Raw genomic sequence first — 16,265 nt, forward strand, 5'->3', positions numbered from 1 at the left:
CTCCTCCACGCGTGGCTGCAGGCAGGCAGGCCCAGGCGGCGGCGGCACCTCCTCCACGCGTGGCTGCAGGCAGGCCCAGGCGGCGGCGGCACCTCCTCCACGCGTGGCTGCAGGCAGGCCCAGGCGGCGGCGGCGGCACCTCCTCCACGCGTGGCTGCAGGCAGGCCCAGGCGGCGGCGGCACCTCCTCCACGCGTGGCTGCAGGCAGGCCCAGGCGGCGGCACCTCCTCCACGCGTGGCTGCAGGCAGGCCCAGGCGGCGGCACCTCCTCCACGCGTGGCTGCAGGCAGGCCCAGGCGGCGGCACCTCCTCCACGCGTGGCTGCAGGCAGGCCCAGGCGGCGGCACCTCCTCCACGCGTGGCTGCAGGCACAGACGGCATCCCTAGCCGCATCCTCGGCGCATGCGCAGACCAGCTCGCTGGAATGTTTACGGACATATTCAATCTCTCCCTATCCCAGTCTGCTGTCCCCACTTGCTTCAAGATGTCCACCATTGTTCCTGTACCCAAGAAAGTGAAGGTAACTGAACTAAATGACTATCGACCAGTAGCACTCACTTCTGTCATCATGAAGTGCTTTGGGAGGCTAGTTAAGGATCATATCACCTCTACCTGACACCCTAGACCCACTTCAATTTGCTTAACGCCCCAATAGATTCATATCTGGACACAAGGAATACCCATGTAAGAATGCTGTTCATTGAGTATAGCTCAGCCTTCAACACCCGCCAAGCTCATCATTAAGCTCGGGGGCCCTGGGGTCTGAACCCCACTCTGTGCAACTGGGTCCTGGACTTCCTGATAGGCCACCCCCAGGTAGTGAAGGTAGGAAACAATATCTCCACTTCACTGATCCTTAACACAGGGGCACCACAAGGGTGCGTGCTCAGCCCCATCCTGTACTCCCTGTTCCCCCACAACTGCGTGGCCACGCATGCCACCAACTCAATCATCAAGTTTGCAGACGACACAACAGTAGTAGGCCTGATTACCAACAATGACGATAAAGCCACCAGGAAGGACATGAAGGCAGAGTGGTGCAAGGAAAATAAGCTCTCCCTCAACAAAACGAAGGAGCTAATCGTGGACTTCAGGAAACAGCAGAGGGAGCACCCCCCTATCCACATCCACGGGACCGCAGTGGAGAAGGTGAAAAGCTTCAAGTTCCTCGGCATACACATCACTGAAAGTCTGAAATGGTCCACCCACACAGACAGTGTGGTGAAGAAGGCGCAACAGCGTCTCTTCAACCTCAGGAGGCTGAAGAAATTTGGCTTGGCCCCTAAGGCCCACAAACTTTTACAGATGCACAATTGTGAGCATCCTGTCGGGCTGTAACACCGCCTGGTACGGCAACTGCACCGCCCGCGACCACAGGGCTCTCCAGAGGGTGGTGCGGTCTGCCCAATGCATCACCGGGGGCACACTGCCCGCCCTCCAGGACACCTACAGCAACCATTGTCACAGAAAGGCCAAAAAGATCATCAAGGACAACAACCACCCGAGCCACTGCCTGTTCATTATTATTTGACAATGCTGGTCATTTATGAACATTTGAACATCTTGGCCATGTGCTGTTATAATCTCCACCCGGAACAGCCAGAAGAGGACTGGCCACCCCTCATAGCCTGGTTCCTCTCTAGGTTTCTTCCTAGGTTTGGACTTTCTAGGGAGTTTTTCCTAGCCACCGTGCTTCTACACCTGCATTTCTTGCTGTTTGGGGTTTTAGGCTGGGTTTCTGTACAGCACTTTGAGATATCAGCTGATGTAAGAAGGGCTATATAAATACATTTGATTTGTTCACCCCGCTATCATCCAGAAGGTGAGGTCAGTGCAGGTGCATCAAAGCTGGGACCGAGAGACTGAAAAACAGCTTCAATCTCAAGGCCAACAGACTGTTAAACAGCCATCACTAGCCGGATACCACCCAGTTACTCACCTTGCACCTTAGAGGAAGCTGTCCTATATACATAGACATGGAATCACTGGCCACTTTAATAATGTTTACATACTGATTTACTCATTTCATATGTATATACTGTATTAGAAAATGGGTGGTTCGAGCCCCGAATGCTGATTGGCTGATAGCCAGACAGTATACCACAGGTACGACAAAACATTTGGTAACCAGTTTATAATAGCAATAAGGCACCTCGGGGGCTTGTGATATATGGCCAATATACAGTAGTATATTGATCATATACCACACCCCCTCGGGCCTTATTGCTTAATTCTAGTCTATGCCACTCCGACATTGCTCGTCCTAATATTTATATATTTCTTAATTCCATTATTTTACTTTTAGTTGTGTGTGCATTGTTAGATACTACTGCACTGTTGGAGCTAGGAAAACAAGCATTTCACTACACCCAACATCTGCTAAATATGTGTATGTGACCAATGACATTTGATTTGATGCATGGCTGCAGTGACACCACCTCCCTGCTCATTTGTCTGCTGTGTCCTTGTGAGGTGGTGGTAGAAGGATGGGTGTGTTTGGCGAGGCGCTGACAGACGTTGAAAGCTCGGTCACTACAGGGCCATGACAAATTGTCTGTCTCATCTCCACTCTGACTAATTACCCTGACTCAGGAACACAGAGGGAACCTACCTACACTACAGCCAGCAGCAGTCACACGGATCCCTTTAGAGCCTCTGTTCATCTACCAGAGTATCCAACAACATCAAGTTTCTCTATGACTCACCCACTCAGAACGGTCACACTGCCCACACTACTTAGCTCTGTTTAGCAGTGTATAGGAGCAGAGAAAGAGACACACACACACCGAGAGCGAGAGACCGAGAGAGAGAGAGAGAGAGAGAGAGAGAGAGAGAGAGAGAGAGAGAGAGAGAGAGAGAGAGAGAGAGAATGTGAGTATGCTTGAGTGTCAATTTAGCAAATGTCTGGACTGGAGTGCATATAAAGAGATAACATGTCGGGGTGATAAGGAATGCATGACTGGAAAGGGAAGGACAAGTGGAATATTGCCAATGTCTGGACAGTTATGTGAGAGGTTGGAGGTAACTAAAATAGCTAATCCAGAGCCGGTTGATTTCAAGTTCCTGTGTTAAACTACTTCTGAATGAGAACATGTTTTGTTCTCGGTACTGTCTGCTGAACTCATTGGAAAGAAACTGGAGGACGGTTGTCTGAATACCTCCCGTATCCGCCCACTGGCCGGAACCACACAGACAACGGAAAAGGAAGGAAAATTCTTAGAACAGACAACACTGACCAAAACGACATGTACCTTCACACCCACACAACATCCTTGTTTGAAATCCAAGATTCAGTTAGACAGAAAGCACAGGAACAACCTGAGAGAACAATCCTGCCATTTTATCACAGACAACCGTTTGGGGCATCTCAATAGTTTGAAGATGCTCCTTTGTCTTCTCTCCTTTACACAAATAAAGGACATGATGCCACTGTAGTGTATTGAAATTAATTCAGTGTAAGGTGGGATGCATTTCCTCACTCTTTTACCCACTGAACTGAACCCACTACTGTGTGTGTGCGTGTTCTTGCTATCTGTACATACACATTCCTCTATAATGACCTTGATGTACTCCAGCTGCTTTAATGCACGTTAAGATGAGCTGTAAGCATGACACACATGTGAATGTGCGCACACACACACACACACACGTGTAATGGAACCCCTTCTCGCTGCGCTAGAATAACACTAGCATCTATCATCCTCATTAAGGCGCGCACACACACACACCTCATTTATTAGCCTTCTCAGGGTATAATAAACACACTAATAAGGAAAGTGCTCACTCGCCCCCTCCACCTCCAAGGAGAGACTCATTTCACCTGGGACTGCAAACAACCCTGCTTCCACCGTCCGTCCGTCAGACACGGCTGCCACGGCAACAGAGCCGCCACTGTGTTCCCGACGACGGCTCTACGGGCCGAGGAGTGTGTCCCTGTCCCGGTGACAGGCTTGTTTCTCACTTAGCCCCAACCACACAGAGAATACGTCACAGCAAGGTACCGCTTCAGAATTCATTAGGGTGGGCTCCTTGGAGAACGCATTACGTCTCGAAAGGCTCGGCCGGTCACAGGCACTTCCACTGATTGTGTGTGTTTTTGTTTGAAAGGGGGCGACTCGTCGATGGAACTCACCAAGCCAAAGTAGTAGTGATGTTTTATGCAAAAATGTATGCAGCGTGTACCGGGATGCTCCCGCAGATATCAATGGTGTTTGATATGGCTTTCTGGCTCAGTAAGGGTGATTGGATGAGGAATGGAGAAAAGGATGGAGAGATGGATGAACGAAGGGAGACAGGAAAGGAGAGAGGGAAGAGGGATGAGAGGAGAGAGGGATGACAGTAGTACCTTCAGTGGGGTTGACGGCCTCCGGTAAGCTGTCCCAGGGGAGGGTCCAGGAAGGGCAAGGATGAGGTGAGAAGACGGCCTCAATACCACTCTCCTGCGGGAACACCCACCATCAAGGTTACCATAGAAACTTCTCTCTCAGAGCCTACAGGGTTTTTCCGGTGTCAACCAGCAGTAATGAAGTGGTTTACAGAGAGTAGGGAGCGCTCCTCCACCCTGACCGCCGTTAACCCTGTTCCAATCTGAAGAACCACCTGAGGACAAAGACCGCTTTTTCTTTCCTCTCTCGTTCTCTCCCTGTAGAGAAACACACTGTCTGTTAAGTTGGCCTTGTTACCCGGCTCATAGGGGGGATGGAGGTGTTCCCCAGAACTGAAGAGATAGATATTACAGGTAAAGAGCTACAGATGGGGACAAACACTGCATCTTTGAACACTGGCCTTTGGATACTGGATGAAAGCGTTCTGAAAGCTTTGTGAACTAAGAACATTCCTCATCAAAAGTTAGCAAGATATTAGAAGTAGTATTACACAAAATTGCCTTTTATCTTTCATTAGTAGAAAACAATGCCCTCTTTCTTCAGGCATAAAAAAGGGCAGGTGTTTTCTAAACGGCATATTAAATCACATTCACATTCTTCATCGAAATCAAAAGCTTTGAGCTAACCTGCCTTGGCAGCTTTTTTATTGTTATCTTTTTCCATTAAAATAAATGGACTTCATGGAAATAAGTAAGTATGAAAATAAGGGCATTTGCTGTATGCCTGAGATATAAGAGTGACAGTTTCCAAATGCATCTCTGCAGTATGTACCTACTGTCTCCTACGCTGTAGTGCACCAGCTTGGAACTGGTTCAAGAGGCCATTTTATTTTTGTTACCCAACAATGACAAAACAGCCAGCCTTTTCAAGGTCATTTTTATAGTTTGTGATTTTGAAACTGGTTCAAGAGGCCATTTTATTTTTGTTACCCAACAATGACACAAAACACACAGCCTTTTCAAGGTCATTTTTATAGTTAGGCATGCTCTCTCTTTATCTCAGGGAAAATCACAAACTATAAAAATGACCTTGAAAAGGCTGGCTGTTTTGTCATTGTTGGGTAACAAAAATAAAATGGCCTCTTGAACCAGTTCCAAGCTGGTGCACTACAGCGTTGGAGACAGTAGGTACATACTGCAGAGATACATTTGGAAACTGTCACTCTTATATCTCAGTGCACCTGGCAAGAAGCCTTTGGAAGCCTGGCACACACACACACAGAGAGCTGGGGGAAAGAGGCTCTATGACTGACAGACATCACTGGGTGTGTCAATCTTCTCCCTCACTACAGTGTGTGTGAGTGAGTGAAATGGGAAGACAAGGTGAAGCAGCTCTGTATACAATTATATTCTCAGATTCACAGTAGGAGGTGATTCAGATTGTTTGTGTGGTGGACAGATGAGATGTAGTGCTGGCTTTGGTAAGCAGCAGTGAGGGATAGCACGTCACACTGTTGGAGCCTAGCCCTCTCTCTTTCTGTCTTTCTCTCTGTCTGTGACGCCCTGGGCTGGCCTCTACACACACAGGCCCCTTGGCTCCACCAAGGCCCCAGACCGTACAACAGCTGCACTCCAGTCCTGCTGGTGACGACCACACAAACACATGCAGACACACACAAAGCCAACCAGCACCGAAATCCGTCTGGGCAGGCGAGGGACGGCAGTATATGTGTGTGGGCAGTATGTGTGTGTATGTTCCTATGTCAGTGCATGTTCTAACTGTGTGCACCTGTGTCTACTCCGTAATCGACCAGGGTTGAATATCACATTCTAAGAGGGCAACTTATCAACATTTACGATTGGCTGATGCACTTCCTGCCGTAGTTGGATATCATATCTGTGTGGCCAGCAAGAAATCTCAGATTTATACTTGGGACCAGCCGTGCCAGAGAACAGTGAGGGTGTTCAGGGTTAGGAAGGTTTGAGCCAGCTGAGGTTGCAGTTTCCTGCCTTGACAGCTGTGTTGGTTTATGTCCCACTGAAACCGCTACTCCATAACGTGTTCCAGGCAGCCATTTGGAGTCCAGCGCTAACCGTGCTAACAATGCTAGTGATTACACCCTGAGAGGCTGTAGGCTATATTGAGAGTGTGGAGTAATTATGCTAGCGGGTGTGTACTCTGAGCAGTGGTGATGTTTTTTTGCAATTACTACAAGCAGGATAGTCTGGCTGTAAAATTTTATTATTTTTGTATTGGATTCAGTGTTTTTATTCAAATCAAAGTCTGAGGGGAAAGTGAAAGATGTGCACTATAGTGTAAAGTGGTGGCAAATATAAAAGTGGCCTATGGGACAAACATTTGATTACCTGTCAAACAATTACACCGCAAATCAATATTAAATGCGGTTTACACTTGGTCTAATGACATGTCTGTAAACAATTAGAACGCGACAATGGTAGCTGGTCAAAACGACATTTAATGTATACTCATGTGGAATGTCTGTAGACCATCGCTGCGACTGTCGGTTCCCTTGTTGCACAGACATGAAAAAAGTTCATGTCTCTGCGACTGACGTTGCAACGTCCGTTGTCGTGGTTACTGGGCTGCTACAGCAACAAATCCAAATGTGACAAGACGTTGCCGAAGTTCTAAAATTCACAGACAGAATGACCTACTTTTATTTCGTCACACTCACAACCTTAAGCAATTTTACCTTGCAAGTAATGATGATGTTGTGTTGGGTTTATTTTCCTCAATGAATAAAAAGTAGCTATCGTAAATTCCCGACGTCGTCAGCTATAACGTTACTCTGTTCATTTTTGTAACTGGCTAGCCAGCTAGCTATCTAGCCAATAAACTCGCAACGAACTAAATCATTGTTTAGAAAGTACCTTTGAGTTGCCTGGCTGTCGTTTTGTAATTATTTTTCATAACGACAACGTCAAGTTTGATGTTGGACGAAAATACAATGTTCATTATGTCACAGCGACAGTCCACAAACATCGATAGACCAACTGCAAACCAGCCTTTAAAGTAACAGAACGCAACAGCAAGGCCGCAATAATCTGCGAGAAAGCCTTCAATTATAGGAAGCGGGACAATTTTACAACCAACTGGAATGCATAAATCCTTTATCGTTGCAGCTCAGGGACACAGTCAGTAGGAAGAGGGAGTACTATATTGGGACAGTTATGTGTGTTTGCGCGCGATGTGCCTAGAGGCATTCAAGAGAGAAAGGCGCTGCTGCTAGAGAGCATGTGAGTTTTTACCAATGACAGCTTTCCTGAAACCTTCAATGTGCCTCATCTAATCCTCCCAAAAAGAGATGGTGGGAAGGCATGAGGGGAGAGTTGATAGAGAGAGCGAGGGAAAGAGAGAGGGAAAGAGACCGAGAGGGAGTGGGAGAGAGATTAAAATATATTCAATTACTTTGAGTTTAGTCATCGTGGGCCTGGGGCCTCCAACGAAGTGCACCTCCTTCGTCGTCTCCAGGCTTTCCTGATTTGCTTGGCTGGGCTGTTGTGCTTTGGCTATGGTTGGGGGGCCGGTAGTGAGGGCCTTGGGGGTGGAGAGGGCCATCCCACAGGCCTGGGCCGCCCTAGGGACCCCGGGGACTTCCTGGACCTGGAGGTACCAGCGCAGCAAGAGAGGCAGCTGGGACAGTGTGCTGGCGTTGTGGCTCTGGAGGGAGCTCTGTGGAGGAGGATGAGGGAAAAGTGAAGATGGGGGTCTGAGTCAGCTAAGTGATTCATCAGAAGTGTCATCTGCACTGAACCAAGAGCCCAGGTTCCACCAGGCTGATCCCCTCCACTCATCACCCCTCTGGAGATGGAGGAGAGAGACAGGCACTAAGAAAGGGAGGGGTGTGTGTGTTACTTATTCTATCCTTGTGGGGACCTAAAATCCCCACAAGGATAGTAAAACAAGAAAATGTCTCCCTGTTGGGGACATTTCCCACATTCCCATGAGGACAAAGGCTATTTTAAGTTTAGGGATTAGGTTCAGGGTTACAATTAAGGTTAGGGTTAGAATTAGGGTATGGGGTTAGTGTTATGGTAAGGTTTAGGGAAAATAGGATTTTGAATGGAAATGAATTGAAGGTTCCCACGAGGATAGAATAACATAACATGTGTGTGTGTTTCCAAGAGAGAGAGAGAGAGAGAATAGAGAGAGAAACTGACAGAGCATAGAAAGAGGTGACAGTAGATAAAGCCAAGGGTATTTTATCTGGCTCTGTCCTGTGGATCTGTGGATAGACAGTAGTGGCTGTGTGGGAGAAGAAAGGAGACATGATAGGCTGAGTGTGAAACTGGAAACCACTGGAGCACAGCTGACCCCTAAGAGCCTTATTGTGAGAACTTCACTTAATTCCAATCCCAGGCTATACAGCTATGAGAACAGGAGGAGAGATGGAAGAGAAGAGGAGAGAGGTGTGCAGAGGAGACCCTGTTGGCCGCTTGGCTCCAAGGCATAATAGATCGATAACTAACACCCCGTGGTGGCATCTCATAAAAACTCAAACCACCAAAACACTAAACAAAATATGGGAAATCTATAAATAAAAAGTTCCAAGGAAAATTCAGCTAGGGGCAAATTAAAATAACTTATTTTACAAACTAACTTGATGATGAACTACAGTAAGTGATTGGCAGCAAATCTCATCCTTTCAACACCACTCTCGCAGCCTAATTTCTCATATCTGTAATTAGGCTCTGTCCCCATGACAATGACATTTTAAAATCAGCACGTCGAACGAAGCATGATCCCAAAGCCGGTTCATTGAATTGCATATCAACCAACTACATTTAAAATAGACCTATTTGTCATTGTGGTGCTATCATCCACAGCCAGGTGGACCACCTTTGAGAATAGAATCTGTGCCGACACACATACACAGTCTTAGGAAGGCACTGTTCTGCCTGGTTTCCACTGTGTAAAGCCTCTGTGGGTGTACAGGTACCACCTGATGAGACATTCAATGTAGAAGGGTGTCATGCATCATTTCAGAGGCCTTCATAATATGGTTGACATAGCAACAGGTGTAAGTACTCAAATGAGGTAGCAGGTGATGACAGAGGACAATAGGGTAATATGCTACTGTTAAAATAAAATGTGCCACACACTCAGAGCTACCACTTGTTTAAAACTAGCATGGAGACTAAACAGGCCTGGGAAATGCAAGTTGCATAAAGATTGAAGAAACACGATTGCAAGAGAAGTGCTGGTAGTTTACATATTTAGTGACCAGCAGAAGGGAGGCTCGGTCCGTGGAATATAAATCAAGAACTCTGTAGCCTGAGTCCCAGATCTGTTTGTGCCGTTTTGCCAGTGACAGCAATGGAGTTGGAAAGACAGCACAAACAGATCTCGGGCTCAGGCTAACATTTTAGTCATTTAGCAGACGCTCTTATCCAGAGCGACTTACAGTAGTGAATGCATACATTTAATTTCATACATTTCTTTTTTTCTGTGCTGGCCCCCCGTGGGAATCGAACCCACCACCCTGGCGTTGCAAACACCATGCTCTACCAACTGAGCTACAGGGAAGGCTGTATAAGACTTCTAGACTAACTTCCCTTCAAACATATAACTAACAGATAACCTCCAAGGGCCTTCCTTACCAGGTATTGATGGATACAAGGCAGCAACACCACATCAGTCAGAGTGAAGTACAGCCCCTCAGCAAACACATGCTCCAGCTGCGGCAGCTCTGTGGTCTTCACTTTCCTGATGTCAGAGCTCTCCCTAGTGGTCGTGGACGGAACTGCACCACTATCCACATACAGCTTGGCCAGGGCTGCTCGGAGTTCTAACCCATCGACGGACTGCAAATCCTGGGGCTGGGTGATGTCTGTCCCTTGGTCCTCCTGGAGGTCCTGAGAGATTTTCTTCTGGTTCTTCTTCTGCTGCTGGAGCTTCTGCCGGCGGATCTTGTCATCGTTGTGCACCTTGACGGGCTCACCTAGTGTCTTTTCGAGGTTGAGGAGGGCAGAGGGGAGGTGCAGGGATGGGTTAGTGGGCTGCCGGAGGTGGGCCTCCACGGCCGAGGGGATACTGAGCTCACACAGCCTGGTCCATTGGCTCACCTATAAGGGAGAGGAGGAACATGCATTCATTTTGACTAATATTTGTGGCATTGGTGTAATGTAGAGTTGTATGTTTATACAGCAGTACTGTGTGTCCAAGACAACTTGTAGACAAGTTTATCCCATCTTATTCACTAGCTCATAAAAAAATCCCTTTGGGAGAATATAAGATCAATTGGTTTTCCAATGGGAAAGCTCCTACGGATGTGTGACAATTTAATTATGCCTAAAAACAAAAAAAAGAAACAAAAACACTAATGTCATGTATACACAAACAGAATCATTCATAGTTTTGCCAATGGCACTGCATGCATATCATAATAATTGAGTGTTGCCCCTTACCTCAGCGCAGGCCTTCAGACAGGTCTTCTTGAACCCTAGCAGTGATGCTACATCCTTCCTTCTGGGGTCTGCCTCACAGGTCCTGTCTATAATATGCCTGAGCACGACAGCCAGCCCGGCCCTGCAGTACCTCCCAGTCTCATCCAGTACGGCGGGGAGACGGCAGCCCCTCACCAACACTGGCAAGTCCTTGACATGGACCATCGAGACAGCTAAAGACTTTGGTACCTGTCAAAGAAATATTGTTGTTACACATATTGATGTTGACATGTATTCATTCACCTTCACTATATTGTGTACTATAGTTGACTGAAACATGCTCAGTAAAGTTTTTCCCAACTTCTTTGCCTGTCATTACTGTCTACAACGCAAAGCAAATCGACAATGACAAACCTGTGACTTCCAGGATTGTGCGCTTTGTGTGTCAGGCTTGGCAGAGACGAGGAAGACTTTGAATGACGTGCACTCGCAGTAAGACAGGAGGAAGAGCGAGATGGAGGTGTGTAGGGAAACAGAGGGCTGCTCGTTTTGGGAGGATAATTCCAGGTAGAGACACTCTGGTTGCTGCTCCTCATGTGGGTCTGTCTGCGTCATTGTGACAGGAGGTACTGCATAGGTTGAATATTGGTGTCAATCAAACCTGTAAACACAACAAATGGTATTGTGGCAACAAACTCTGACCAAAGTTAGCTGACTAAAGTTAACTCCATACATCTCAAGATGTATGTCTATATCGTGAAGTAGAGTTTAGTCTGCTAGACTAACGTTGCTAGCTAAGACTTGCATATGCTTGCATATCCAACGTTAACGTACCTACTGTTAGCTAGGTATACATTTAGCTAACGTTAGTGCTCTACACAGACAGTTAGCCCACGCCTCGTTTCTGTTTAGGTTCTGACTATCAAGCAAACTATGATACACTGAAATTAGCTACTTACAGTTCATGTGAAGCTCACTGTGCACGTTGTTATAGTAAGCACGTCACTTCCTCAAGTAAGTTTCCACGTGTAACAGCCAATACAGACCGACCTGATCAATGATACATACATTCAAATACATACCACAATTAAATGTAAACATTGTATTACAAAATTATTTATACACTATATATTTATAGTGGCGTATTTTGAATACAGTCTAGATAATCAAAATATGCTACGGGTAATGACGAGGTCCTTGCAACAAATTAGCTTTTGTTTCTTCGGATGCATTTAATGGATGGACAAGAATGCCGCTAGGAAATAAAGGCGTTTCAGCTACAGTAGCTCAAATGCTACTTGTTAAGTTACTGTAAATATTTACGTGTCATAATAACCACATTAGTGTGAGAAATACACGTTAAAGATATTTGAGAGTAAGGTAAGGTAATCAAGCATGACGAATCTCAACTAACCTTTGCTAGCTTACTAGCTAGCTAGCTACTTGAGCTAGTTAGCAGGTTTCCCAACCAAGGCTAACGTTAACTTAGCTACTTGGTATAGCTAGATAGCCAACTGGACACCTTGCTAGACAGCTTCAGAAGCTGACAGTCACGTACAAGTCAGAATCTCTTACCTAACATTACGTACATGCAAGTTAGTGTAGAAGCAGTTGACCTTTGTGTCAATAGTAACTAGTTGGTTATGTTTTCTGTCTAGCTTTGCCATCCAACAATATCACTAAAGTTACTCACTAGCTGTCAGATTACCAATTAGCCAGTACTATATTTATCAACTGGATGAGGCTAAAAACAGGTAGGGCCTATAGTCAAAGCCTATGCCATATTCTACATATCCTTTATATCTACAGCTCAGTGTGATCATGGCTGCATCTGTGAGTCTGGAGTTGGACCCTGTCTTCCTAAAGGGACTGGGATACCTGCACTCAAAGAGCAAAGACTCTGTGGATAAACTCAGAGCTCTGCTGGACGAGTCTCTATCTGGCAGAGGGGGTGATTCCTCTTACCGCTCATCACTGAAGGTAAGGTACTGTGGCTTAGTTGGTAGAGCATGGTGCTTGCAATGACAGGATTGTAGGATCGATTCCCAGGACCACCCATACGTACAAAAATGTATGCTCACATGACTAAGTGGCTTATGATAAAAGAGCATATATTATTATTATACTATATGGCATTCATTCACCTCTCTTCAGAACATGATGTTGTCATCATTTTACAGGCTGGCGCGATTATATTCTAATGATGTCATCATATGGGGTTTTGACAGTAGTCCAAAGGGAATCCATAGACATACATGATTGAGGTGTAAAATATGAAACCTTACCTAGGCACCTGTGTCTTGCTTTACCCGTGTCACTCGTTACCATTTCAGACATCCCTTCGCTGCCGCTTCTCTCTAGTTCTTTCAGTCACTCCCAACATTTGTATACTGGAGAAGTAGCTCTGAAGCCTCGTGTTTAAAAAACAAACTTTATTTGTCACATGCGCCGAATACAACAAGTGTAGACCTTGTATCTATCAACAGGAGGTGGAGGTGACGAAAGTGTCGGTGTCCAAGATGAGCATAAATAAACAGGACTCTAAGTCCTCCTCCAGCTCCTCCTCTTCATCTAGCAGCAGCAGCAGCAAGTCCAGCAGCTCAGAGAAGAGCAAGAAGGAGGTGGAGAAGAGGCCTTCAGAAAAGGTACAAAATGGAATGGATGCTGTGCCTGAATAGGGGATAGGGATTTATTCATGATCTAGGCTAGTTTGTTCCAGAACCAAACCAGTACTGCAAATCATGGAAAACATGATTCGTCATACATAATGTTATTACATAGAATTTTAAGACGTTCATCCATATTCCAGTAATTCTATTCCTTTTGTTGAGACAATCTAGAACCAAACATGCATACACAATTATCCACTGCACATACATAATGTTATACATTGGATACATAATTGGAGTCATTTGTTCAGTGTGACATATCTTCAGTTTGTTGAGATGACACAGAACGTAAACTGTCACGTAAAGGTCATACGTCAACATTTTAGTATGAAATCCGCATTTGTTGAGGTCGAAATAGAACATACTACCTACATATCAACTTTATAAACCTTCCTAACACCTTTATATAACCTTCCTAACACCTTCATAACACCTTTATTAACCCTTATAGCACCTTCCCGTTGTCTTCCAGGTGAGGGTAGAGCCAGGTGAAGGACCTGAACCGTCTAAGAAGCCTCGCCTGGAGCCCAAGCAGCAGGAGAACCGCTCGTCCCCTGTCACAGTCCAGCCCTTCAAAGACATACCTCTGCCTGACTTCTCCAACTTCGACGCGGAGACCAACGCTGACGACTTCGCCATGGAAATGGGGCTGGCCTGTGTGGTTTGCAGGTATGTACCCGGACGTTTTTGAATGTCACTTGGGTCGCAACTGAAAACGAAAAAGTCCATGTAGTCTTTTCCTGTTTGTCCCTGTTTTCCATTTGGTGCCTAATGAACACTACATCTAACTCCTTCAGTGATGAATGGCTGTATGTACTGTGTGTAATGTATTTTCATTGATAAATAAAATCAATCAATGAATCAATTAGTTTCATTTTGATGACCTCAGGCAGATGACGGTGACATCGGGCAACCAGCTAGTGGAGTGCCAGGAGTGCCACAACCTCTACCACCAGGACTGCCACAAGCCCCAGGTGACAGACAAGGACGTCAACGACCCGCGCCTGGTGTGGTACTGCGCCCGCTGCACCCGGCAGATGAAACGCATGGTAAGAGATGGATAGACGACCAAGTCATCCTGGCTGAGTCTGAAATGGAACCCTGTTTCTTACATAGTTCACTACTTTTGACCAGATCCGCTGGTCAGAAGATGCGCTGGTCAGAAGTAGTGCACTATATAGGGAATAGATTGTCATTTTGGATGCAAACCATGTGACCAATAGCTATAACAAGGGGTGTATTCAGTGAGTTGAGACCTTCTGAAGGTTGCAGATAGAAATGTATTGAACAGAGCTGAAACGATTCCTTACTCTACCTGACAGACAATCATCTATTTTCTACACAATACATTTCTATCTGAATGTTCTGTAATGTTGCACACTCCCAAAAAGACTCCAGTTGAATGGGTTCTTATGCTGTTGTTGTTTTTCCTGCCAGGCCCAGAAGACCCAGAAGCCTTCACAGAAGCCGACACCAGCCGTTGTGTCAGCAGCCCCCGTGGTGAAGGACCCTCTGGTGAAGAAACCGGAGCTCAAGGTCAAACCCGACTCATCCAGCACCTTTCAGGCCTTCAAACGAACTGAGGTGAAGGTAAGCAGTACCACACCAAAGCTGCATATTTGAAATACAAGTCATATTTAGGTTAAATGACATATTTCAATAAGATATACCTTGTCTAATGCAACCTGATCATGTAATACCCAGACATTATACAACATTACATGGCATACAGTGCAATAGCCTTTTCAAAGATGGCGGACATTTAGGTTGAATGTAAAGACAAAATGTATATATATTGTCAAACTGACCGTGTGTAATACCTGGACATTATACTAGGGGAAAGGATCAGAGCCATTTTGATGTGCTTAGGAGTATTGCATCTCTAACGCTTGTTTCTTTCCCTCCTAGGCGTCTGCAGCAGTATCTGCCAACCCCTCCAGTAGCAGCAGCTCCTTGCAGTCGGGCAGCGGCCTCACAGGGTGGGCCGCCTTCGGGGCCAAGACCTCCGCTGGCCCTGGCGCCAACACCAAACCTGGCTCCTCGGGGCCAAGTGGAAGTAGCAAGACCTCCTCCACCTCTATCCCCCCTGGCCAGAAACCTGCCGGACTCTCTGGGCTGGCCAGCTCTAAGACGGGCGGAGGACTGGGCGGCAGTGGCTCCAAGATGGCGATTGGAGGAGGAAATGGAAATAACGGTGATGGTGGAAACGGCTCCAGCTCTGTGCCTCTGAAGCCTCCTCCACCTCTGACCCTGGGGAAGCAGACCCTAAACCGGTCCTCCAGTGGGGAGAACCAGGGGAGGGGGACAAGTCCTGGGTCCTCCCCCAGCGGGTCTCAGCCCAGCCTGGGAGGGAACGGCGGAGGGTCTGGGGGCAATGGAGCAGGGAATGGGAACGGTAACGGGTCGAAGGCGGCAGCTGAAGCGCCAGGGGGTGGCAAGGCGCCCACATCCCAGGAGTCTCAGCTCAACGCCATGAAACGCCTGCAGATGGTGAAGAAGAAAGCAGCTCAGAAGAAGCTGAAGAAATGAATGGAATGAGAGGAGTAGTGAGGGAAGGAAGAGAAAGAAAGAAAGAAAGAGAGAAGTGTGTTAGTAAGATGTTAGAGATGGAAGTTATGAATGGGAGTGAGTGCCAGAGCATTGAATTGTAATATGGATGTAACCTAATCCAATTGAATACTTGAATTTCATTGATGTATGAAATGCTGCTGGAGATACTGTTAGTGGCTATAATGTGCCTCTTCGTTCTGTCCAAACTCAGCCATGTCACATAAAATTGAATTAACATGTTTGTTTTGGGTTTGGGGGGGGGCTAAATGTAATAAAATGTATTATTTTTATGACATAGTAGAATTGTCTTTTTT

General features: G+C 46.4%; 2 protein-coding genes across 5 annotated transcripts in view; one reads left to right on the forward strand and one right to left on the reverse strand.

Moving 5' to 3' along the window:
* The window catches only part of gstcd (glutathione S-transferase, C-terminal domain containing), a 66,488-nt gene extending 54,730 nt beyond the window's left edge, over positions 1–11,758 (reverse strand). For 2 of the 3 annotated variants that reach the window (XM_029766378.1, XM_029766376.1), the window contains exons 1-6: positions 11,692–11,758; positions 11,147–11,393; positions 10,754–10,981; positions 9,947–10,411; positions 7,755–8,018; positions 4,346–4,439 (exon numbers count right to left, since the gene is read on the reverse strand). In XM_029766378.1, the coding sequence (XP_029622238.1) occupies positions 4,346–4,439; positions 7,755–8,018; positions 9,947–10,411; positions 10,754–10,981; positions 11,147–11,347 (1,252 nt within the window). In that variant the 5' untranslated portion in view covers positions 11,348–11,393; positions 11,692–11,758. Of the gene's footprint in view, positions 1–4,345; positions 4,440–7,754; positions 8,019–9,946; positions 10,412–10,753; positions 10,982–11,146; positions 11,394–11,566; positions 11,662–11,691 lie in introns of those variants that run through there. The other variant, XM_029766377.1, reaches the window with a different exon arrangement.
* A 218-nt stretch (positions 11,759–11,976) lies between these two features.
* Positions 11,977–16,244, forward strand: LOC115202310 (integrator complex subunit 12). 2 transcript variants are annotated; one of them, XM_029766380.1, is made up of 7 exons: positions 11,977–12,112; positions 12,542–12,712; positions 13,219–13,377; positions 13,874–14,070; positions 14,291–14,450; positions 14,839–14,991; positions 15,310–16,244. In XM_029766380.1, the coding sequence occupies exons 2-7, from the start codon at positions 12,554–12,556 to the stop codon at positions 15,928–15,930; spliced, it is 1,449 nt and encodes a 482-aa protein (XP_029622240.1). In that variant the 5' UTR covers positions 11,977–12,112; positions 12,542–12,553; the 3' UTR covers positions 15,931–16,244. The 2 variants fall into 2 exon arrangements, with proteins under 2 accessions (XP_029622240.1, XP_029622242.1); XM_029766382.1 differs by having other exon boundaries at positions 14,839–14,985.
* Positions 16,245–16,265: the final 21 nt, after the last annotated feature.

The sequence above is a fragment of the Salmo trutta genome, chromosome 11 (assembly GCF_901001165.1).
Source record: "Salmo trutta chromosome 11, fSalTru1.1, whole genome shotgun sequence".
Classification (NCBI taxonomy): Eukaryota; Metazoa; Chordata; class Actinopteri; order Salmoniformes; family Salmonidae; genus Salmo; species Salmo trutta.

Excerpts from the sequence above, each read along its gene's own strand:
- LOC115202310 (XM_029766380.1), top strand. The coding sequence starts at position 12,554 with ATGGCTGCATCTGTGAGTCTGGAGTTGGACCCTGTCTTCCTAAAGGGA. Across the intron at positions 12,713-13,218 it reads CTTACCGCTCATCACTGAAG|GAGGTGGAGGTGACGAAAGT; the intron begins GTAAGGTACTGT and ends ATCTATCAACAG. Across the intron at positions 14,451-14,838 it reads CCCGGCAGATGAAACGCATG|GCCCAGAAGACCCAGAAGCC; the intron begins GTAAGAGATGGA and ends TTTTCCTGCCAG.